General features: G+C 38.6%; 1 protein-coding gene across 1 annotated transcript in view; it reads left to right on the top strand.

Annotated features, from left to right (window-relative positions):
• The first annotated feature begins 7901 nt into the window (after positions 1-7901).
• LOC134002169 (NLR family CARD domain-containing protein 3-like) overlaps positions 7902-25773 on the top strand; it is a 37806-nt gene continuing 19934 nt past the window's right edge. The window contains exons 1-10 of the mRNA XM_062441454.1: positions 7902-7982; positions 8081-8214; positions 9997-10101; positions 10538-10616; positions 10778-11006; positions 11287-13087; positions 13195-13368; positions 16566-16739; positions 17058-17104; positions 21416-22615. Coding sequence (XP_062297438.1) covers positions 7902-7982; positions 8081-8214; positions 9997-10101; positions 10538-10616; positions 10778-11006; positions 11287-13087; positions 13195-13368; positions 16566-16739; positions 17058-17104; positions 21416-21984 — 3393 coding nt within the window. The 3' untranslated portion in view covers positions 21985-22615. The remainder of the gene's footprint in view (positions 7983-8080; positions 8215-9996; positions 10102-10537; positions 10617-10777; positions 11007-11286; positions 13088-13194; positions 13369-16565; positions 16740-17057; positions 17105-21415; positions 22616-25773) is intronic.

Here is a 25773-nt window from a genome sequence, read left to right as displayed (position 1 = left end):
TGACAAACTTTATGGGCCTAATTATTGCCAAATGTTACAAGGATACTCATTTTTTATGCTAATACATTAGATAATAAAAAATTATTTTAAAAAAACTTACAATATGATATGGATGTGATTAATATTCAGAGTAAATGAGTAGAACAGAAAAGATAAGAAATACAATCATTTGATGGACCCTGGATCTTTATAAGATCATATTTGAATGAACTTTATTGTTCTGAACATGACACCCCCCCCCCCCCCCCCCCATTGGTGCTTCTAGTTTTAGTTTATTTTGTATTGTACTTGATGAAGTACACTGTTCTACCATGAGTCCTGTAGAAATATTACAGAGCTGCTGTCTAACCAAACTGTTTCCAGCATGTTACACTTCTTTATTTAACTGTTCATGTTGTTGTTCTCCTGACTGCAGAGATGGATCCTTCCCGTCTAATCCTCATCACTGTCGGTCTTGTTGCTGTAGGATTCCTGCAGCTTGTGGTGAGTAGCACATTCTGCTGCAGTCAGAGTGAAGTGTTCAGTTTTATTGTCTTTATACAACAGATACTACAATTGTTCTAACTGTTCATTAACTGATCAATAACTGTTCATTAACTGTTCATTAACTGATCAATAACTGATCAATAGCTGATCATTAACTGATCAATAACTGATCAATAACTGTTCATTAACTGATCAATAACTGATCAATAGCTGATCAATAACTGTTCATTAACTGATCAATAACTGTTCATTAACTGATCAATAGCTGATCAATAGCTGATCATTAACTGATCAATAACTGATCAATAACTGTTCATTAACTGATCAATAACTGATCAATAGCTGATCAATAACTGTTCATTAACTGATCAATAACTGTTCATCAACTAATCAATAACTGATCAATAACTGATCAATAACTGATCAATAACTGTTCATTAACTTATCAATAACTGTTCATTAACTGATCAATAACTGATCAATAACTGATCAATAACTGATCAATAGCTGATCAATAACTGATCAATAACTGTTCATTAACTGATCAATAACTGTTCATTAACTGATCAATAACTGATCAATAACTGATCAATAACATCCATCTCCTCCTCCTCCTCCTCCTCCTCCTCCTCCTCCTCCTCCTCCTCCTCCTCCTCCTCCTCCTCCTCTAACAGAGTAGCAGTGTATGTGGACTGTCCTGCTGGCACTCTGTCCTTCTACAGAGTCTCCTCTGACACACTGATCCACCTCCACACCTTCAACACCACATTCACTGAACCTCTGTGTGCTGGGTTCTGGTCTGGTTCTGGTTCCTCAGTGTCTCTGTGTGGTCTGTAGGAAGGAGAGTCTCCTCCTGTCAGAGAAACGTTCTCATGTTATTTAGCACCAACCTGATCTCTCACTGGTTGTAAATAGAGTTTCTAAAGCCAACATGGTTTCCACATGACTGACAGTTAGTTAGTCAGTCACATATATCCACATTTAAAAATCTGTAAAACAGAAGCTGATTTTCTCAGAGCAGATATCTCAGTCTGTTAGAGGACTGTTTGGAGGTTCGGAGGTCGTGGCTTTGATCCTTATGAGTCTCAGTCAATGTTCAAGTCCAACACCCAAAGTGAAACTCAGAAGCTCTCAGAGAGAAAACCACCAGCGGCTCAAAGTTTACTGAAACGTCAAGTTGTGACCGAGCTTTTTAAACATGTTGGAAGAGTTTAGCCACTAACTATAACACACATAATGACAGTAAGTATCTGCTGGCCTAGAGAGGAACTTTGGTCTTTCTCCTCTTATTTGGTTTTTGGGGCTTCTTGTTCAATGACTTGTTTTTTTAATCATATAGTGGATTCAGAAACCAACATGTTTTTATGTGTGTCTCTACTGGATGTGCATGTACAGCTGTCAATCAACATGATGATTCATCCATTCATTCATTCATAGTTTTGTCTATAAAATGTCAGAAAATAATCAAAATATTGTGTTTTTATTATTTTACTGTTTAGTTTTAACTTGTTTTTACAGTTTAATATTTAGTTTTTATGTAAATCACATTGAATTGACCCAGTGTATGAAATGTGCTATATAAATAAAGCTGTCTTGCCTAAAACGCTGGTTATAATCTCACAGAGTCAAAGGCAGCGTCTTTAAATGTCTCATTGTGTCTGAACTAAAGTCCAGAATATCAAATATTCAGTTTATTATCATGTCAGACAAAGAAAAGCTTGAAAATGACTAAAATGATGATGAAGTGTTGATTTAGTGTTGATGGATAATCAATGAATGGACTAATAGTTGCAGCTCTGGCTGTATGTGAACAGAATATTAGAGGACAAACAGCTGACAGTTTAGCGCCTTACTAAATATCCACAATAAAAAGCTCATTTACAGGATAATTCATCTGTTTCTAATCTTTTCATGTTTTCTTATTTGCTTTTTTTGTGTTTTTACCAAGTAAAGTTGATCATTTGTATGTTTGTGTTACTCAGGCAGAAATAAATGTAACTGCTGTATCACCTGTTATGTCCAATAAAATAGTGAGCTAACAGCCTCCATGTGTTGGAAATATTGTTGAAATAGCTTCTCTCTGCTTCTCTGTCCCTTGTGTTTGGGAGCATTTCACATAAGTCATTAGTACCATTCTAATAACAATATTTACATATTTTATCATTTAAAAGCACATCATGTAATCTGTGTTCATGAAACTGACAGCATGCAGTTTACCTTTTTACCACCAGATGGCGCCAAATATCCATTAATGAAGAGTAATACTAGCTACTAGATACATTATAACTGTACTGATCATTAATCAATAATTATTCCTAAAGATGATAATCAGCACATTGATGAGGGTTTGTCCAGTTAATGATATAAAAGCTGAAGATGTTTTACAGGTGATTCATTGATCAGACTGATTAGTTGAAAAAAAAATAAGAAAAAGAAAAAAATACTGGTTACACAAATTGACACTGGTCATTAAGCCAAAAAAGGGATTTGATGAATAAGTCACAATAATTAACTTCCAATTAACATCAAGAGTTATGAATTTTCAACTGAATTTTATGAGTTATCAGTATTATAGCTCAGGTTTGTAAGTCAGTTGAGTTAAATATAAATTTCAATGTGTGAACTTAACACACATCACCTCTGCTGTGGTGGCAATATTAATGCGCGCTGCAAATAGTCCTGTAAATGTGGTGTTGATGTGATAAAGAAGTGAGAAGAATGATGTGATATTGGGGTAAGTTTGGGGTTGTGTTCCCCATTAACAGAAGAGGACAAAGATCCATTGAGCTGATTGATGACTTTGTAAGTGACTTATAAAGATATACATTGCTGTTACTTTAACATCTATAAACGAAGGCTAGTTGAACGCAGCTTGTTAACGTTACAGTAGTGTAAGTAGATGTAAATGTTTTGTTATTATTAGAGATATTTATTTATTTATTTCACTGGAAATAATGGATACAGGAGTCTTTTCTGGCTGATGGTGCGGACAGTGAGACAGGATGGATCAGCCTTGGTTCTTATACAGTTACATATCTCTGAAATCAGCAATATGTGTCATTTATGGTACAAAGAACAGTATTTAGTACAGTGGAATAACACGTAGTCCTACGAATATGTTTTAATTATTTTCATTTGGAAAAAACAACAGTCATAAAATGAAGAGAGGTTCATGTTATATTTGAAAGTTATTACAAGAAACAAGGATGAATATATATGTTCTATTTACAACTTTAGTCACATAATACTACAAATATAAAATACTTGCTGTCCAATTCCTCTCCACACTCTTTCTTTAAAGTCTTTTTTTAAAGAAATCTTTATTGTAAAAGAACACAGTATACAGAACAGTATATAAAGGATATAGACAGAGGAATACTCGGGTACATTAAACAAAGATATTCAAAGGTGAACATACATGAAGGGTTTTTATAGACTTTTTGTTTTTGGATTCAGAGATCAGATTTACTTGTTCAGTCTCTTGGAGGAAAAATGCAAAGTGAGTTTTTTTATTGCTGAATTTGAACTTTGCCAGCAGGATCAATACATTTATTACTCATTTATCTTCTTTCTATGTTCTCTGATAAAACTAAATACTACATTCTCCCACCTTAAAGTAAAATCTCTATGAACATGGTTGTAAATCTACTGAAGTCTTGCCAGAAGTTTTCTTTTCACCATGTAGTGATTAGCAGGCTCATATTTATCACTTCCTTCACCTTATTCACTATGAAGTATTTATGAGGAAGCATCCAGACTTTCTTCTAGTTGATGTTACAAATCAAATCCAATAGGACATAACATATGGAATATATAGAGACAATATGTTTCTGAAACAAAGGGATCAGAGTCATCAGCCAGCTCCTCCCTCTTCCTCTTCACACTTTACTTTCACTTTCTCTGACATCGTGCTGCAGATACTTTTCTCCGTCTGAAGGTAATGTAACCGACAGTTTCTGTGTTTTTACACTTTAATGTCTCTTTGTTCGTGTTGTTAGTGCTGACTGCTGTTAGTTTAGCTCCTCACAAACAGCACAAATCTGCACTTTGGTTGTTAAAAATGAACTCAAACTAACGGCTGCAACCTTTCCCGCCATCTTGTGATTTAGGGATGAGTGTGGAGCATTTCAAGCAGTTCACACACCTGACATTTGTCACGCTGAGCAGTGATAGATCCCACCGCACAGACATTAATATATAATATATGAACAGCGAGGCGGAGGCACATTTCTCTGCTGAGTTCACAGCTGTCCCGAGTCAGCGACCCACCAGCCAATCAGAACACAGTATTTCTTGTTGCTGGGTAGATTCTGAACATTCTAATTTGTTTTTTCCCGCTGCGAGCACGTTCTCATGCACGAGACTGTGTACTGTAGCCGCTATCTACACACACACACACACACACACGCACACGCACACACACACACACACACACACACACACACACACACACACACACACACACACACACACACACACACGCACACACACACACACGCACACACACACACACACACACACACACACACACACACACACGTTCTTACTACCTTGTAGGGTTAGGGTTGGAAGTGAAGAATAGCAGAGAATAACACGTAGTCCTACAAATATGTTTTAATTCTTTTCATTTGGAAAAAAAACAACAGTCATAAAATGAAGAGAGGTTCATGTTATATTTGAAAGTTATTACAAGAAACAAGGATGAATATATATGTTCTATTTACAACTTTAGTCACATAATACTACAAATATAAAATACTTGCTGTCCAATTCCTCTCCACACTCTTTCTTTAAAGTCTTTTTTTAAAGAAATCTTTATTGCAAAAGAACACAGTATACAGAACAGTATATAAAGGATATAGACAGAGGAATACTCGGGTACATTAAACAAAGATATTCAAAGGTGAACATACATGAAGGGTTTTTATAGACTTTTTGTTTCTGGATTCAGAGATCAGATTTACTTGTTCAGTCTCTTGGAGGAAAAATGCAAATTGAGTTTTTTGTTTATTGCTGAATTTACATAAATGTAGAACTTTGCCAGCAGGATCAACACATTTATTACTCATTTATCTTCTTTCTATGTTCTCTGATAAAACTAAATACTACATTCTCCCACCTTAAAGTAAAATCTCTATGAACATGGTTGTAAATCTACTGAAGTCTTGCCAGAAGTTTTCTTTTCACCATGTAGTGATTAGCAGGCTCATATTTATCACTATTATATTATTACTGCTCTTCTAAATCTCTTCTCATCTGAGAATATTCACAGAAACATAATAAAGACAAGAAGGTTGTTGAATTAATATCTCTGCGTGTGGACGAGCTTATTGTAGGAAAACACAATTATGTTGAATGGAAACGTATTTAGAAAACGTTACCAAAAAACGTAATCCACGGGAAACAACAAAATGTTGTATTCCTACAATTTTGTGACGACAAAATACTTTGTAATAAGTGATAAACTAGTAAATTTAAAGCAACGGCTGCCATTTGATTTGTTTTCTCAGACAAAAACTTCAATGTCACGTGACTTGAACGCAGTCCTATAGAAAAGAATAGAGCAGAAACAACATTTTGCACTGTGGACCAACGTAGCTGCGATACGTTTAGATGTGAGACTGGGTTGCAACTATCATCTCAAAGTTCCCAGGCAGAAACAGATTTGTTTGTATTGTTTATGTTTAATAAAGGAAAAAAACAAACAAACAAAAAAAAATCATCTCAAAGTCTGAGTCATAAAAGATATTGTGTTAATGAATATAACCCCAGAATATAAACCCGGTAGAGCTCTAAGATCTACTGACTCAGGTCAGATAGTGGAGCCCAGAGTTCAGACTAAACATGGTGAAGCAGCTTTTACACAACTGGAACAAACTACCAGCAGAACTGAAATCAGGTTAAAAACACTTCTCTTCTCCTGTGCTTATGATTGAACTCTTTATTTCAAAGCACTTTAAATTGTAATCCTTCATTTGCACTCTATGTCCTTTTAATGATTTTAAAGCAAATCATTATTTTATGCTACAATCTTATTTTTAATGCTCTATTCTAGTATTTTATTTCTCTCTCTTTCTATGTTTCTGTACTTTGTTTTTATTATTAGTGTGTGTGTGTGTGTGTGTGTGTGTGTGTGTGTGTGTGTGTGTGTGTGTGTGTGTGTGTGTGTGTGTGTGTCTCAAATTCCATGTTTTTCCCCCCCAATTTTTTCTGTTAAATGTTTGTTTTATGTAAAGCACATTGAGTTGCCACTGTGTATGAAATGCGCTATATAAATAAAACTGCAACCAGATGTAACCTTTTATGGGCTGTTTTTGCTTTAACATCATTAGGCAAGGCAAGGCAGTTATCCATGTGACAAAGTGTAAGTTAGAGAGAAAAAGGAACTGAAAGTTTCAGCGTTTGAGCTACGTGACCAACGATGTGCTGAGACGAGGTTTAGAAGATCAGACTACGTGCTACACTGTGAGAAACAAAGGAAACAGACTATATGTAGTTAAATGACTGTGGTCACAAGTGCTGCTAAACACAGCAGATAGTGTTACTGCACACACAGATACGTGACTTTCAGTAAAGAAGTTTCCAGTAAAGAAGAAAAGAGGAGCAAACAGGAAGTTAAAGTTGAGAGTATTCAGTCAGACGCCATTTTTCAGAGCAGAGGAAGCAAAAACAGCAAGTCTGAGGCAGGTGAGTGTTAATATCAATCTGTATCAATCTTTATTTATATAGCATGAAATCACAACAAAAGTCATCTCAAGGCACTTTACACATAGAGCAGGTATAAACCGTGCTCTTTAAATTAAAGAGACTCAACATTCCCACATGGTAATGTTGGTGGGTAGGGGCTGAGAAGGGGGGAGAGGAAGAGAGAAGCACATTGAAAATGGTAGGTCCAGGACAGGAACAGGTCTACAACCCCAGGTTACCTGTGAAACGAGAGAGCTCAAAGAACTCCGGGGAATGTTGATAGAGGGGAAATAATGAAATGTTATATTGAAGCCTTGAGGTGCAATAAATTCCATCACAGTTGTTGCATCTCAAATAATCTGCTGCTGTTTGTTGCATAAAGTCATTTTGTGCAGAGACTCTGTAGTCGCTCTCAGTCCTTCTGCCTGTCAGTGAATGTAAATCCTCCTCCATGCATCATGTGTGCTGCTCTTCACTTCACTGCAGCTTCATGTCGCCATCTAGTGGTCTGATAGTAGAAGTACAGCAGCTGATGGCAGCTTCCTCTGCCTCACACTGCTGTCTGGCTGCATTCACACTGATATATAACAGAGAATAACAGCCAATCACAGGAGGAGCAGCTGATATTTAGGATGTGACAGGAGAAATGATGTAAAGGATGATCTGTGTTTCCTCTCCACATGAAGGTAGAAAGTGTGTGTGACTGATGTGGATGTGACTTCAGCAGCATGGATCAGAGTGAGGACAGAGAGGAGGGAGTCCCTCCCTCTAAAAGCTCTCGGTGTGAGGAACATGACAGCCAGACCAAAGCTCAGAGGTGAGATGAGGATCTCTAACTGTCCATCACTGTTCTCCACCATCATTATTCACACTCAAAGCTCTGTGTGTGTTGTGTAGAAGCCCAGAGATGGATAGACCAGACTCTGCTGGACCTGCACCTGGACCTGGACCTGGACCTGGACCCAGCTGTGTGTCTATGAAGAGTGATCAGTCAAAGGATGAACTCATTCATTTTAAAGAACAACGTCCGGCTGCAACAAGGTAAACTGTCACTACATATTAAATGTAACTGACTCAGTTTGAAATGTTTTTATTGAAGGTTTTTATCAAACTTCTCTTTTCAGATTTGATCATAATTTATGAGAAAAACTGCAAAATCAAACATTTTACTGCAATAATCCAGAATCTCTCCTGGAGGGAAGTGTTGGTGATTGAACCTGAACTCAGCTGTGAGTCCTTCAGAGCGACCGCTCCAAATATGATTTGATTGATTTTAAACAACAACGTTCATCTGATTAAAAGTAAATAGTTCTCAGTGTTAAAATCAGGTTATTGGACAATATGAGTTAAAACCTGAATCAGGATAATAGTTCTCAGTTGAATTATTTGAGATTTGGATCATTTATTGATATTTCTGATCCATAATGATCCATAATGTTGGTAATTAGATCATTTCAGTTTTTATTAAAACGGTTAAAATTTAACATGTTTGAAAGAAGAATTCACTTCTCAAACTATCATTTCTATTGATTGATGATCATTTCATAGTGATGATGGACAGAGATCAGTGTGAATGTACTGTTCTCCCTGCGAGTTATGTACTTCGTGTACTTTATCACAGTTAAACGGTCAGCCAAACTCAGATAGAAGACAATACAAACCTTAGTTTCTCTCAAATTACTTTTAGCACAACTAACCCTAACCCTTTCGTGAGCATGAGAAGAGAAGAATAAAATTAAAAATAAAATTCCAGATCAGATGTGTGTGTGTGTGTGTGTGTGTGTGTGTGTGTGTGTGTGTGTGTGTGTGTGTGTGTGTGTGTGTGTGTGTGTTTCTTATGCAGAATTTCTTACCATACATTTAATGTAATACATTAATTAAATCATTTCAAGTACCTTAAATCATGAAAATTCTTCTGAGAGCAGAACAGTGAATGTTAGAGTGGGTACGAGGGCCGGGGCCCCTCATCACTGTTTACAAGAAATGTCTTTAAAACATCAGGAAATTAAAGATGAAACTTCATTGGTTGTGTTTAATGATTGCATCATTATACTTTGATATTTATTAAATATGTTGCAGCCACTGGTTTCACCACCCAGCGAGCACGCTGACTGACCCAAAACAAACACACCCACAACCTTTTATTTACTATACTGTATTAAAATCAGCCTCCACCCAAAATGTGTCTCTGAGTATCACTCAGCTCCTGTAAGCTCATTAAAAGTTGGTAGTTTCCTTCTCAGAGACCAGCAGCTGTGGTCAGCTTGGGTTCTTGTCAGTTTCAGAGTACACTGTTATTATTAGTCTCTGACAGGATGAGCTAAAGGAAGCAGTGTGTTAACCACATCAAACAACTGCAGGAGAAGCAATAGTATCACTAACAGGCTGAAGGACTGTCAACAGAAATGTCTGCAGAACAGAGAATTATCCAGACAGCTGCTCATCATCACTGCATCTTTAATAAAGACCAAACAAACATTTTATTTACATTCATTCATTTGGCAGATGTTTTTATCCAAATGAGGTTCAATCCAAGACAGTAGATGAAGGAGAAGCCTTAGACAATAAGAACCCAACACTCATTTACCACCAGCTGAGATTTAAGGAGTTCATGCATCTGTGTCCTCGGCTGAGTGTCAGCTTCACCCCTTCAGGTGCTGCACACTGCACTGAATACAGCTCTACTCATACAGTTAATCATGTTTAAGGTTAACAGTGAATTCATACTACTGTGTTGTGTACAGTAGGTGTATTAAATCACTGACAGATTTAGTGTCAGTGTGTTCTGGGTGCTGAGCAGAATGTATCTTGTGTTTCTATCAGGAGGAAGCTGGACCAACCTGAACCCAGCTGTGTGTCTATGAACAGTGATTGGTCTATGGATCGTCCTAATACCTTCAAAGATGGACGCCACTCTGATGATCACAGGTGAGGATTTCAAACAGATAAAAACATAATGATGTTTTCATCACTCTTATCAAGTCTCCTGTTTTTAAACCTTTATTGACTCAGACACAGTTCTCTGAGCAGCGTTCACACTCACACAGTCAGACACATTGACACTGGGAGCTGCCCAGTACAACCAGTCTCATACAACCACACACTGGTTGTAGCTGCCTTCAGCAGTGTGCAGTGAGGCAGGGAGAGCTTCATGGAGGGTTGGTGAGAGCTATTGGGACTAAACCAAAGTGACTCTGAGCTGTTGATTCTCAGTGGGATCAGCAGGACTAGTAAAGCTTTACCACTACAGGGACTCATCTGATTCTCTGTTCACATCCAAATATCACTTGATGGACCTTTAGCTTGTGTTTGTCTCTGTGTGGACAGACATAATGTGAGCTCATTCTTCATGATTCCTCCACAGAGTGGACCAGGAGAGCTCAGGGGTTCCCAGTGGTCAGTCTGCCCAGCAGCATCAAACACAGCTGGACTCCATATTTATGGTCTGTACATGTACAACAACTACTTTTACATCTATTGTGTTCACAATCATCTCCATGCTGCACTTTGTAGACCAGTGGATTGTCACTGTGTCCAACATGGATCTGATGTTTGCTTCATGATGTTAGTTTGATTGTGTCATTCATATATTATTCTGTTCCAGCTGCTGGAGGAGAACATCGTCACTTTTGTGAAGAACGAGCTGAAGAAGATGCAGAAGGTTCTGAGTTCAGATTTCCCAGAATGCTTAGAGAGTCAGAGTGAGGATGAGGAGGTGTTGAACTGTGAGGAGAAAGAGCAGAGGAGGAGAAGCAGAGACGCATTTCTGAAGATCACACTGCACTTCCTGAGGAGAATGAAGCAGGAGGATCTGGCTGAGCGTCTGCAGAGCAGTAAGAGGATTTCTATAAAGATTTAACATGATGGAGAGGAAATGGAGGCAACGTGGGAGAGGTTTATATTTCAAACTCTGCTGTTAATATGATGCACACATCTGCATCAGATCTATGAATTCTTCTGAGCTGAAAACAGTCAGAAACTGTTTGTCCACAACTGATGAGCATAATAGATTTCATAGTGAGGAAAATATAAACATCTGCAGTTTAATGTTTACATTCTACCAATTTACTGTAGAATCATCTGATTGATTTCATTTGTTGTTTGTTCATTCAGGAACTCCTGCTGGCAGGTGTCGACGTAAACTCAAGACTAACCTGCAGAAGAAGTTCCAGTGTCTGTTTGAGGGGATCGCTAAAGCAGGAAACCCAACCCTTCTGAATCAGATCTACACACCGCTCTACATCACAGAGGGAGGGACTGCAGAGGTCAATGATGAACATGAGATCAGACAGATTGAAACAGCATCCAGGAAACCAGACAGACCAGAAACAACAATCAGACAAGAAGACATCTTTAAAGCCTCAACTGGAAGAGATGAACCAATCAGAACAGTGATGACAAAGGGAGTGGCTGGCATTGGGAAAACAGTCTTAACACAGAAGTTCACTCTGGACTGGGCTGAAGACAAAGCCAACCAGGACATACACTTCACATTTCCATTCACTTTCAGAGAGCTGAATGTGCTGAAAGAGAAAAAGTACAGCTTGGTGGAACTTGTTCATCACTTCTTTACTGAAACCAAAGAAGCAGGAATCTGCAGGTTTGAAGAGTTCCAGGTTGTGTTCATCTTTGACGGTCTGGATGAGTGTCGACTTCCTCTGGACTTCCTCAACAATAAGAACCTGACTGATGTTACGGAGTCCACCTCAGTGGATGTGCTGCTGACAAACCTCATCAGGGGGAAACTGCTTCCCTGTGCTCGCCTCTGGATAACCACACGACCTGCAGCAGCCAATCAGATCCCTCCTTGGTGTGTGGACATGGTGACAGAGGTCAGAGGGTTCACTGACTCACAGAAGGAGGAGTACTTCAGGAAGAGATTCAGAGATGAGGAGCAGGCCAGCACCATCATCTCCCACATCAAGACATCACGAAGCCTCCACATCATGTGCCACATCCCAGTCTTCTGCTGGATCACTGCTACAGTTCTGGAGGATGTGTTGAAAAGCAGAAAGAGAGGAAAGCTGCCCAAGACCCTGACTGAGATGTACATCCACTACCTGGTGGTTCAGGCCAAACTGAAGAACATCAAGTATGATGGAGGAGCTGAGACAGATCCACACTGGAGTCCAGAGAGCAGGAAGATGATTGGGTTTCTGGGAAAACTGGCTTTTGAGCAGCTGCATAAAGGCAACCTGATCTTCTATGAATCAGACCTGACAGAGTGTGGCATCGATATCAAAGTAGCCTCAGTGTGCTCAGGAGTGTTCACACAGGTCTTTAAAGAGGAGAGAGGGCTGTACCAGGACAAGGTGTTCTGCTTCGTCCATCTGAGCCTTCAGGAGTTTCTGGCTGCTCTTCATGTCCATCTGACATTCATCAAGTCTGGAGTCAATCTGCTGGAAGAAGAACAAACAACATCCCAAAAGTCTGAAACTGAACAAGAATCTGCAGAGACACGTTTCTACCATAGTGCTGTGGACGAGGCCTTAAAGAGTCCAAATGGACACCTGGACTTGTTCCTCCGCTTCCTCCTGGGTCTTTCACTGCAGACCAATCAGGCTCTCCTACGAGGTCTGCTGACACAGACAGGAAGTAGCTCAAAGACCAATCAGGAAACAGTCGAGTACATCAAGGAGAAGATCGGTGAGAATGTGTCTGCAGAGAGAAGTATCAATCTGTTCCACTGTCTGAATGAACTGAATGATCATTCTCTAGTGGAGGAAATCCAACAGTCCCTGAGATCAGGAAGACTCTCCACAGATAAACTGTCTCCTGCTCAGTGGTCAGCTCTGGTCTTCATCTTACTGTCATCAGAAAAAGATCTGGACGTGTTTGACCTGAAGAAATACTCTGCTTCAGAGGAGGCTCTTTTGAGGCTGCTGCCAGTGGTCAAAGCCTCCAACAAAGCTCTGTAAGTACACAGATATTTTGATTTATTCACCATAATTTAAATATTCTGCTGTCTTTAAAATAAGTAACTTCTTGCTTGTTTTCTGTTTCTTTATATTTCCTTTCCAGGCTGAGTGGCTGTAACCTCTCAGAGAGAAGCTGTGCAGCTCTGTCCTCAGTTCTCAGCTCCCAGCCCTCTAGTCTGAGAGATCTGGACCTGAGTAACAACAACCTGCAGGATTCAGGAGTGAAGCAGCTTTCTGCTGGACTGGAGAGTCCACACTGTGAACTAGAATCTCTCAGGTCAGATCAAGTTTGTATCAACTGATTCACAGTTTAGAAAATCTGACATGTTTCTTTACTTTAACTTCATGAACAGTTCAGCACACAGATATCATCTTTGACTGATATAAAGAAGCTCATCATGCTTTGGTTCCATGTGATTTAAATTACTGTATTACTATTTATTCTGATTACTTTATTATTAACTGTCACATCTCCTAGCTGGTGCTTGGCAGAGATTATATATCATCACAGTTTAGACTTATTTCAACACAAATATTGTTGTCTTGTTCATTATTGTCTCTTCAGACTGACTGACTGTAACCTCTCAGAGAGAAGCTGGGCAGCTCTGTCCTCAGTTCTCAGCTCCCAGTCCTCTAGTCTGAGAGATCTGGACCTGAGTAACAACAACCTGCAGGATTCAGGAGTGAAGCAGCTTTCTGCTGGACTGGAGAGTCCACACTGTACACTGAAGACTCTCAGGTCAGGATTCATCAACCTGTTTAGTTTAGAATACACGTATAATAAAGTAAATAATCACGTTCTTGTTTTCTTCATCTGTCAACCAAAAGGTGAAATAAATAAACAAATGAAGTTTCTGACCAAAAAGGTGAAGGCTGAAGCATTTGCTCATAACACCGACCCTTTTTACATGAGTCTTTAGAGTAGATCCCAATGTACATAACAAACACAAAACATTTATAACCTGTTCAACTGATGAACATTTCAAATCTGACTTACTTCAGAGGATAAACATTAAACCTGTGTAGGATTGTCTCTGTTGATGTGATTTGTCAAACCAGTTTTTTCTAAACTTCAGCAGCAGAGAATTACTTTCTATGCAGAGTTTTATTGTTTTCTTTTGTTTTTGTTGTTGAATTATTAAACACCACTGATGAGTTTACAGATTTGGCTAACATGTCATTGTACCGGTCTGTAAATTGAACAGTCATGTGATCATTAGCAGATAACTAAATTGACCTCACATATCATGGCATTTAAGTGAGCTGTTGCAGGATCATTTCCATGTAGTTTCTGTCTTATACACCACAGTCATCAAGAATCAAGATACTAGTTGAATATTTTGAAAGTCTAATTTCTTGCCTGCTTATGTCCTACTTTTACACCTTCAGTAACACAGTAATGCTTTTAAAAAGGCGTCCAACCATCACAGTGTTTTTTGGCAAACCAGTGGTTCCACTCTATGAATCTGAGCTTCATCTTCAGAGCTGTGGGTGTTCGGTTCCCTCTGGAGCCGTATCTGTTCTCCTTATAAGTACGCCAGGCTCTCTCAGTGTGTATGAGACGCTGTCTGTAGATGCTCAAAGTGTCTCTGATGGTTGACTTAATAATGGACACACTGACGTTACATCATTGACGTATAAATAAGTGATAGAAAAAACAGTTTGTTTGTGTGTAGGTGTGCAGCATCGTGTCGTTCCTGGTAAGATGCCACACACACTTTCTAGTTTTATGTAGAGTGAAGTTCTCCCACACTGTACAAGATTTGGGTCTGATCGTTTTCTCCTCCTCTGCCGATACCAGCTCCGCTCAGCTCCGTCTGAGACATAATGACGCATTAATCAGACAATGAATCCATAATGAAATTCGTTGCCAAAACTTTTAATAATCCATTTTTATCCATTTGATCGATTCATTGTTGCAGCCCTAGATCATTCATATATTATTTGTTCCTGTTTTGAATGAATTCCTTTATTATTGTGTTGAAATATAAAAAGTGACATTAAACTCGTTGAGTGGTGTGAAGCAGTGTTGTTTTCGTCAACGATGACGAAATCATTTCGTTGACGCCACTTTTTTTCATGACGATAACGAGACGGTAACGAGATAAACATAGCTCTCTGATGACGAAAACATGACGAGACGTGTGTGAGTTTTCGTTGACGAGACGAGAATGGACGAAAATGTTAGTGTGTGATCTGTCAGACGTTTAAAATGCGTGACATTTCTCCTTATTGTGTGTGTCAATTAAATCCTAAAAAGTATCTGCTGCTGCCTACAGTCTATCCTTGTTTGGTCACGCCCACCACCTGGCGTGCAGCGCACAACGTGCTCAACATGTCACACTGTTGTTATTCATCAGACAATGGACCATGATGGCGGCGGCAGTTTCAACACAGGGGCTCGGTGGTCGCAAACGTAGAGACGTCATATGGGTGTATTTTAAATATAACCCAGCAGATAATAAAACAGAGTGTATTGTGAAGGAAGACGGTGACAAATGTGGCCACAAAGTAGGCGGAAAAAATACGACCAACCTTAAGCGGCACATTAAGGCTCGCCACAAGGATATTTTTTATATATTTTAATACACAATCCTTAGATCAGAAATGTGCCGTTGGGTGGAAACCTTATATGTCTAAAACCATTCCTTTATTATTGTTATTATTTGTGAAAATAGCAGATCTGCAAGCTTACAATGTGTTGAACTTATAGATCTGCTGCTATTTTCACAACTTATGTGTGACACTGCCCAACAGCAATCTCCAATACTTATTGACCTAAATTAATTTGTTAAAAGACTACACTTATTTTTTCTTTTTTTTTTGTGACTAAAACTAGACTAAAACTATCACATATAGAAGTGACTAAAATGTGACTAAAACTAATAATCATTTTAGTCCAAAAGACTAAGACTAAATCTAAGATGGTTGTCAAAAACAACACTGGTGTGAAGACATTATTATCAGGCCTCAATAAGCAGGCAAGAAATGAGACTTTGAAAATGTTCAATGAGTAACTTGAGTGTTGATGATGAAGTTGTATTTCTCTGTAATTCACATTGATCCTCCAGCAGCAGTTTCAGGCTAAAGAGCAGACTAGTCTGTCTGGTGGAGACTTTGATGAACCTCTGTGAATCACATTTTATATCAGGAGGCTCCTTGATTTTGTGGAGTTTAAAAAAGTCTGAAAAGTTGACACAGCACTGTGATAAAAGTGCGTCTTTATTCTTCCTTTTGGCAAAAGCTTCACTCTTCATAAACACATTAGAATGTTTTGAACATTTGGTATCACAATGACGAGGTAAAAACATGCTGCTGAATCTTCCCATCTGACTGGATGCTCAACTTTCTGGAGCTCCCTGATTCACTTCATCTTTTAGTGAGTTAGTTTGGAGACAGTTTGTTGTTGTATGTGACTGCACACAGCAGTACTCTCACACTGTGTGACATGTGTGTTGTTTTGTGTGTTTGCAGCCTGTCAGGATGTCTGATCACAGAGGAAGGCTGTGCTTCTCTGGCCTCAGCTCTGCGCTCCAACCCCTCCCATCTGAAAGAGCTGGACCTTAGCTACAATCATCCACGAGACTCAGGAGAGAAGCTTCTGTCTGCTGGACTGGAGGATCCACACTGGAGACTGGACACTCTCAGGTATGGACAGACAATGTGTGACAGAGGAGGAAGAGCTGGAAACATTTTCTCTGTCAGAGCTGATCACAGATCTCAACTGAATCTTTGACTTTTTCTTCTTTCTAACTGAAGTTTCCTGTAAATGTTGAAAGTTAAACCTGATTAGATTCAATCAGGGTTTCAGAAGGATTGGGATAGTGGATTCAGATTGGATCAAAGTGTATGAAAGCCCAACTCCACATTAGAACAGAATAATAAAACAGTAGACTAGAGCCATGTAACGTCCATGTTAGCATGCTGAAAGAGAACGTGCTGATCTGACCCCCCTCCTCCTTTCAGCCTGCAGCCTGCTGGAGTCCGATGGTTGACACCAGGTCTGAGGAAGTGTAAGTGTGCTTTTATTTTTATTTTTTATTTTATTGTGGGAAAAAAACAAGAATTAAAAACAGAAAAAACAAAACAAACAGAGACAAGAAGCATAAAGTCAACATTCAGACTAAAAACCAGAACAGAACAACAAAAACACCACAAAAAAATAAAAGAACTCAACAAATAAAAAGTCATAAAACATTATATGTTTACACAGTCACGGCATGGGGACCTCTTGCAGTACGGGTCCCCATGAGGGAAACCCTTTCAAGTCACTTAAGGAGCTGTTTTAAGGTGCCTGTGAAGTTTTTAGCATTGGCCCACAATGTTTTTCAGTCGATGTGTCTGTGTGTGTGTGTGTGTGTGTGTCTGTGTGTGTGTGTGTCTGTGGAGTGCTCCATTGCGCCCCCTAACTTCTTGGGGACAGTATAGCAACCGCTTCTTCACACACACATTATTCCATATATGGTAGGGAACCGCCCCCTTCAAGTCCCCATTAAGAAGGCTTTTATTAGCGAATACATTTTCAGTGTATAACATAGCAAGCCATTCGGTGGATAAGGAGCACGGTTTTTTGCAGAGGATACCAGCTGATGAGCTTATCATTTTTGCACTGCAGCAAAAGTGAAGCACAACGTAAGCATGTATGTATTTGTATGATAAACCAGCATTACTGGTCAGTCCTAAAAGTAAGGTAATTAGCATAAGCTAGCAGGATAGCTAGCTGTAATTAGCTACAAAGGCTGAGCTTATCCTTCTGACATTTTACTTTGTCTTATTTTGACATGTTTACATGTATGCATGACAATAAGTTAATGCAAACCAAACAGAGTTTTAGATTAGTAAACCATTTGCTGTAGGAGTAATATTGATACTAAAATATCACTGATATACTACTGATAATATTTTAGTTTAATATGTAAATGCCAATGTGATGTTTATATGATGAATTCAGAATTAGCATTGTAGTTACATTCAAGTTACTTAAAAAAACATTTTAAAAAACCAAACATATAACCTATTGACCAAAGTGCTTCATAGATAAATTGAGAAAGGCTCCAGTTATATAATAATAATAAAAAGTAATATTAAAAAATAAATAAAAGCAGAATAAATTGGCGAATGACTTTAAAAAACAAAAGTACAGCCAACAGACTGAAATACTAGAACTCAGACAAAACGACGAACCGCTATTTTTCAGTGACTTCCTTTGCCATGCTTTTAATTTGAAACTGCGCAGGAAGTGTTCTTTACATTACCGTAGCTTGCCTTTGGTGTCTGTGCCGACATAGCGGACGGTAATGAGGTGATTAATGTGCAGTAGAAGTGTACTGGAAGTGTTGGTAAGTCTGTAAAATACACTAAATGAAAACCATACGACATTTATGCATTGTGAAGAAACATTTGTCACGTGGCTTTCTCACGAGCTAATAAGCATTACTAGCATACTTCCACGTGTTAGCTTTCCAGCAGCAGTTGCAGTCAGTCATGCACTTGAACTGCTGAGGCGCTTTTCCAGTTAAACAAATATAACAAGTATACACATGTACAGCTAATGTAGTTTTCAATAATACACTCGACGTTCATGTAAAGTTGGAAAAAACCAAAAAGTGTCACAAAATATCCACAGAATTGGATGATTGAAACTACATTGGCTGGACATGTGTAGACACGCAGCTACTTGACATGTTACAGTTACACCGGGTCAGGAGAGTTCATGTCAGATGCTCTGTGTTGTGTTTAAGTGTCTGTCAGAATGAGAGCTCTTCAATTATTATTATTATTTAGCTTTAGAAGTATCTGTGTGTGTGTGTGTGTGTGTTATAGTGTGTGTGTCTGTCTGTGTGTATGTGTGTGTGTGTTATAGTGTGTGTATCTGTGTGTGTTATAGTGTGTGTGTGTGTGTGTTTTACAGTGTGTATTTGTGTGTGTCTGTGTGTGTTACAGTGTGTGTGTGTGTGTTATAGTGTGTGTGTTATAGTGTGTGTGTGTGTGTGTGTGTGTTACAGTGTGTGTTACAGTGTGTGTGTGTGTGTGTGTTATAGTGTGTGTGTGTGTGTGTTACAGTGTGTGTGTGTGTGTGTGTGTTACAGTGTGTGTCTGTGTGTGTTACAGTGTGTGTGTGTGTGTGTGTGTGTTATAGTGTGTGTGTGTTACAGTGTGTGTTACAGTGTGTGTGTGTGTTATAGTGTGTGTGTTACAGTGTGTGTGTGTGTTACAGTGTGTGTGTGTGTGTTACAGTGTGTGTGTGTGTTATAGTGTGTTTATCTGTGTGTACGTGTTACAGTGTGTGTGTATCTGTGTGTTTGTGTGTGTATTTGTGTGTGTGTGTATTTGTGTGTGTTTTACTGTCTGTGTGTGTGTGTGTGTGTGTTACAGTGTGTGTGTGTGTGTGTTACAGTGTGTGTGTGTGTGTGTGTGTATCTTTATGTGTTATAGTGTGTGTGTTTATCTGTGTGTACGTGTTACTGTGTGTGTGTGTGTGTGTGTGGGTGTTACATTGTGTGTGTGTGTGTTACAGTGTGTGTGTGTGTTACAGTGTGTGTGTGTCTGTGTTATAGTGTGTGTGTGTCTGTGTGTGTGTGTGTGTGTGTTACAGTGTGTGTGTGTGTGTCTGTGTTATAGTGTGTGTGTGTCTGTGTGTATCTGTGTGTGTGTTACAGTGTGTGTATCTGTGTGTGTGTTACAGTGTGTTTGTCTGTGTTTGTGTGTGTTACTGTGTGTGTGTGTGTGTGTATCTGTATGTATTACAGTGTGTGTGTTTTTGTGTGTGTGTGTGTGTTACAGTGTGTGTGTGTGTGTGTAATTGTGTGTGTGTGTATTACAGTGTGTGTGTTTTTGTGTATCTGTGTGTATGTGTTACAGTGTGTGTGTGTATCTGTGTGTATGTGTGTGTGTGAGCGCGTGTCCTACTGAGGATGAAGATGATGTCATCATAGATCAATAAGCTGGTTTGAGTCGCGTCGGCCATCTTGGACAGTTATGTTCGGCTGCTCCGCTCGGAACAAACACTTTATTCAGTCGACCCGCTTTCTACATCTGACCACGAAACCTGAACCAACAAGTAGCAGCGTAACATATTTCTGCTCTACAACCGTACATACTATCATTTAAACACAAGTAACCTTTAGTCATTATTATTATTAATGAAATCAAACAGAACTACCACATCAGCTCTTCCTCTTTTGTCTTCTTCTTCCTGGTGTTTGAGGTAGAAGCCGAAAGAAGCTTTTTCTGTTTGAGTCGTTTCTGTTGTCCTCAAGTCAAGGAAGGAAGGGAGGAAGAAGGAAGGAAAGGAGGAAGGAAAGAAGGAAGGGAGGAAAGAAGGACAGAGGAAAGAAGGAGGGAAGGAAGGTAGGAAGAAGGGAGGAAAGAAGGAGGGAGGGAGGGACGAAGGAAAAGAAGGGCAGAGGAAAGAAAGGGAGGAAGGTAGGAAGAAGGGAGGAAAGAAGATGGAGGGAGGGAGGAAGGAAAGGAAGAGTGAAGGGTTAAACACAGACTACTAAATGTTCACAAACTGCTGATTCAGAATTAATGCTGCAGCTCTGTGAGAAGAGTTATTTGTGTGTTTCCTCCTGAATGAAACACATCTATCCAACCTGTAACAGTAGTTTTTCCAAGTGGTGTTGCCGTACATTACTGTCCAAGATGGCCGACTCACCCGCGCATGTGCGACTCACATCGGGTTAGAAACAGATGATAGATCAATAACTGATCAATAACTGATCAATAGCTGATCAATAACTCATCAATAACTCATCAATAACTCATCAATAACTCATCAATAGCTGATCAATAACTCATCAATAGCTGATCAATAGCTGATCAATAACTGATCAATAGCTGATCAATAACTCATCAATAACTCATCAATAACTGATCGATAGCTGATCAATAACTGATCAATAGCTGATCAATAACTCATCAATAGCTGATCAATAGCTGATCAATAACTCATCAATAGCTGATCAATAACTCATCAATAGCTGATCAATAACTCATCAATAACTGATCAATAACTCATCAATAGCTGATCAATAACTCATCAATAGCTGATCAATAACTCATCAATAACTCATCAATAACTGATCAATAACTGATCAATAACTCATCAATAGCTGATCAATAACTCATCAATAGCTGATCAATAACTCATCAATAGCTGATCAATAACTCATCAATAACTCATCAATAACTGATCGATAGCTGATCAATAACTGATCAATAGCTGATCAATAACTCATCAATAACTCATCAATAGCTGATCAATAACTCATCAATAACTCATCAATAACTGCAGCTGTATTGTGTCTCGTTCTCTTCATCAGATTTCTATGAACTCAAACTGGATCCAAACACAATGAACAGAAACCTCAAACTGTCTGATAACAACAGGAAGGTGACACGTGTGAAGGAGGATCAGTCATATCCTGATCATCCAGACAGATTTGATTACTGGGATCAGCTGCTGAGTAGAAATGTTCTGACTGGTCGATGTTACTGGGAGGTCGAGAGGAGAGGAAACGTTCATATATCAGTGAGTTACAGAAGAATCAGCAGGAAAGGAAACAGTGCTGACTGTTGGTTTGGATATAACGATCAGTCCTGGAGTCTGTTCTGCTCTGATGGTCGTTACTCTGTCCTTCACAATAAGAGACAAACATCCATCTCCTCCTCCTCCTCCTCCTCCTCCTCCTCCTCCTCCTCCTCCTCCTCCTCCTCCTCCTCTAACAGAGTAGCAGTGTATGTGGACTGTCCTGCTGGCACTCTGTCCTTCTACAGAGTCTCCTCTGACACACTGATCCACCTCCACACCTTCAACACCACATTCACTGAACCTCTGTGTGCTGGGTTTAGGTTCTGGTCTGGTTCCTCAGTGTCTCTGTGTGGTCTGTAGGAAGGAGAGTCTCCTCCTGTCAGAGAAACGTTCTCATGTTATTTAGCACCAACCTGATCTCTCACTGGTTGTAAATAGAGTTTCTAAAGCCAACATGGTTTCCACATGACTGACAGTTAGTTAGTCAGTCACATATATCCACATTTAAAAAGCTGTAAAACAGAAGCTGATTTTCTCAGAGCAGATATCTCAGTCTGTTAGAGGACTGTTTGGAGGTTCGGAGGTCGTGGCTTTGATCCTTATGAGTCTCAGTCAATGTTCAAGTCCAACACCCAAAGTGAAACTCAGAAGCTCTCAGAGAGAAAACCACCAGCGGCTCAAAGTTTACTGAAACGTCAAGTTGTGACCGAGCTTTTTAAACATGTTGGAAGAGTTTAGCCACTAACTATAACACACATAATGACAGTAAGTATCTGCTGGCCTAGAGAGGAACTTTGGTCTTTCTCCTCTTATTTGGTTTTTTGGGCTTCTTGTTCAATGACTTGTTTTTTTAATCATATAGTGGATTCAGAAACCAACATGTTTTTATGTGTGTCTCTACTGGATGTGCATGTACAGCTGTCAATCAACATGATGATTCATCCATTCATAGTTTTGTCTATAAAATGTCAGAAAATAGTGAAAATATTGTGTTTTTATTATTTTACTGTTTAGTTTTAACTTCTTTTTACAGTTTAATATTCAGTTTTTATGTAAATCACATTGAATTGACCCAGTGTATGAAATAAATGTAACTGCTGTATCACCTGTTATGTCCAATAAAAAAGTGAGCTAACAGCCTCCATGTGTTGTTGGAAATTTTGTTGAAATAGCTTCTCTCTTCTTCTCTGTCCCTTGTGTTTGGGAGCATTTCACATAAGTCATTAGTACCATTCTAATAACAATATTTACATATTTTATCATTTAAAAGCACATCATGTAATCTGTGTTCATGAAACTGACAGCATGCAGTTTACCTTTTTACCACCAGATGGCGCCAAATATCCATTAATGAAGAGTAATACTAGCTACTAGATACATTATAACTGTACTGATCATTAATCAATAATTATTCCTAAAGATGATAATCAGCACATTGATGAGGGTTTGTCCAGTTAATGATATAAAAGCTGAAGATGTTTTACAGGTGATTCATTGATCAAACTGATTAGTTGGGAAAAAAATAAGAAAAAGAAAAAAATACTGGTTACACAAATTGACACTGGTCATTAAGCCAAAAAAGGGATTTGATGAATAAGTCACAATAATTAACTTCCAATTAACATCAATAGTTATGAATTTTCAACTGAATTTTATGAGTTATCAGTATTATAGCTCAGGTTTGTAAGTCAGTTGAGTTCAATATAAATTTCAATGTGTGAACTTAACACACATCACCTCTGTTGTGGCGGCAATATTAATGCGCGCTGCAAATAGTCCTGTAAATGTGGTGTTGATGTGATAAAGAAGTGAGAAGAATGATGTGATATTGGGGTAAGTTTGGGGTTGTGTTCCCCATTAACAGAAGAGGACAAAGATCCATTGAGCTGATTGATGACTTTGTAAGTGACTTATAAAGATATACATTGCTGTTACTTTAACATCTATAAACGAAGGCGAGTTGAACGCAGCTTGTTAACGTTACAGTAGTGTAAGTAGATGTAAATGTTTTGTTATTATTAGAGATATTTATTTATTTATTTCACTGGAAATAATGGATACAGGAGTCTTTTCTGGCTGATGGTGAGGACAGTGAGACAGGATGGATCAGCCTTGGTTCTTATACAGTTACATATCTCTGAAATCAGCAATATGTGTCATTTATGGTACAAATAACAGTATTTAGTACAGTGGAATAACACGTAGTCCTACGAATATGTTTTAAATCTTTTCATTTGGAAAAAACAACAGTCATAAAATGAAGAGAGGTTCATGTTATATTTGAAAGTTATTACAAGAAACAAGGATGAATATATATGTTCTATTTACAACTTTAGTCACATAATACTACAAATATAAAATACTTGCTGTCCAATTCCTCTCCACACTCTTTCTTTAAAGTCTTTTTTTAAAGAAATCTTTATTGTAAAAGAACACAGTATACAGAACAGTATATAAAGGATATAGACAGAGGAATACTCGGGTACATTACACAAAGATATTCAAAGGTGAACATACATGAAGGGTTTTTATAGACTTTTTGTTTTTGGATTCAGAGATCAGATTTACTTGTTCAGTCTCTTGGAGGAAAAATGCAAATTGAGTTTTTTTATTGCTGAATTTACATAAATGTAGAACTTTGCCAGCAGGATCAACACATTTATTACTCATTTATCTTCTTTCTATGTTCTCTGATAAAACTAAATACTACATTCTCCCACCTTAAAGTAAAATCTCTATGAACATGGTTGTAAATCTACTGAAGTCTTGCCAGAAGTTTTCTTTTCACCATGTAGTGATTAGCAGGCTCATATTTATCACTTCCTTCACCTTATTCACTATGAAGTATTTATGAGGAAGCATCCAGACTTTCTTCTAGTTGATGTTACAAATCAAATCCAATAGGACATAACATATGGAATATATAGAGACAATATGTTTCTGAAACAAAGGGATCAGAGTCATCAGCCAGCTCCTCCCTCTTCCTCTTCACACTTTACTTTCACTTTCTCTGACATCGTGCTGCAGATACTTTTCTCCGTCTGAAGGTAATGTAACCGACAGTTTCTGTGTTTTTACACTTTAATGTCTCTTTGTTCGTGTTGTTAGTGCTGACTGCTGTTAGTTTAGCTCCTCACAAACAGCACAAATCTGCACTTTGGTTGTTAAAAATGAACTCAAACTAACGGCTGCAACCTTTCCCGCCATTGAGTGTTTTAGGAGTGAGTGTGGAGGAGCAGCTGAGGTGAGTTGATGGTCAGTAGTTGAACAGTGTTGTTATTATTGTGTCCCTCCACTTACTGATGACTGACGGCTATCAGCCTGTGGAGGAGGCGGAGATGACCCGCTGCTCTTCCCGCTGTCTGGCACACTAAATGCGGTGTTACGGTTTAACTGGTGACCGTGTTAACTGGTGACTTCCCTAAAAACGGCTTTGTAGTTTAATCCTTTTTTAACTACATACTTATCGGTGTTTTAATATCTAAGTATGTAACCATTAATGTAAGTTCAGTTGTGTTCAGAAGACTCATTCATCTCTCGTAACGTATCTTGAAATGTTGGAAAGTCACCAGTTAACACGGTAACCAGTTAGACCGAAACACCGGACAGCCGCTGGAGAACAGCTGTGAGTGTGTGTGTCTACAGCTGAATATAGACTGTTTCTATTGATACTACAGGACTGATGTGGAGCCAGCAGGGGGGTGAGGGGCTTCACTTCTTTTATTCAATAAATACTGTAGTATTCACAAAGACAGCACTCATCTTATTGACACTCCTCCAACATGAACTAGTGTCGCTTCTTGATGGAAACGTGTCATCAAATGTGTTGAAGCTCTTTATTGAGACTCACTCATTTAGTTTGAAACTCTTTATGAGTTTTTTGGAAGGATCCATCTGCTTTTATAACTTATAGTACATTCACTACAGTACTGTACTGAAGTACAATCTGCAGTACTTGTACTTCCTTTTCCTGTTACTTTATACTTCCTCTCCACTACATTACAGAGGAGATATTTGACTTTTTACTCCACTACATTTTTCCACAGCTATGATTCAGATTTGAAATGTTAAAAGAAATGATCCGTCTATAAAATAGGATAAAGTGTGAAGTTAGCCTCAGACATCAGTGTCTTCAGTATAACATCACAG

This window comes from Scomber scombrus, chromosome 20 (assembly GCF_963691925.1).
Source record: "Scomber scombrus chromosome 20, fScoSco1.1, whole genome shotgun sequence".
NCBI lineage: Eukaryota > Metazoa > Chordata > Actinopteri > Scombriformes > Scombridae > Scomber > Scomber scombrus.
This window is presented reverse-complemented; position numbering and strand designations above follow the sequence as displayed.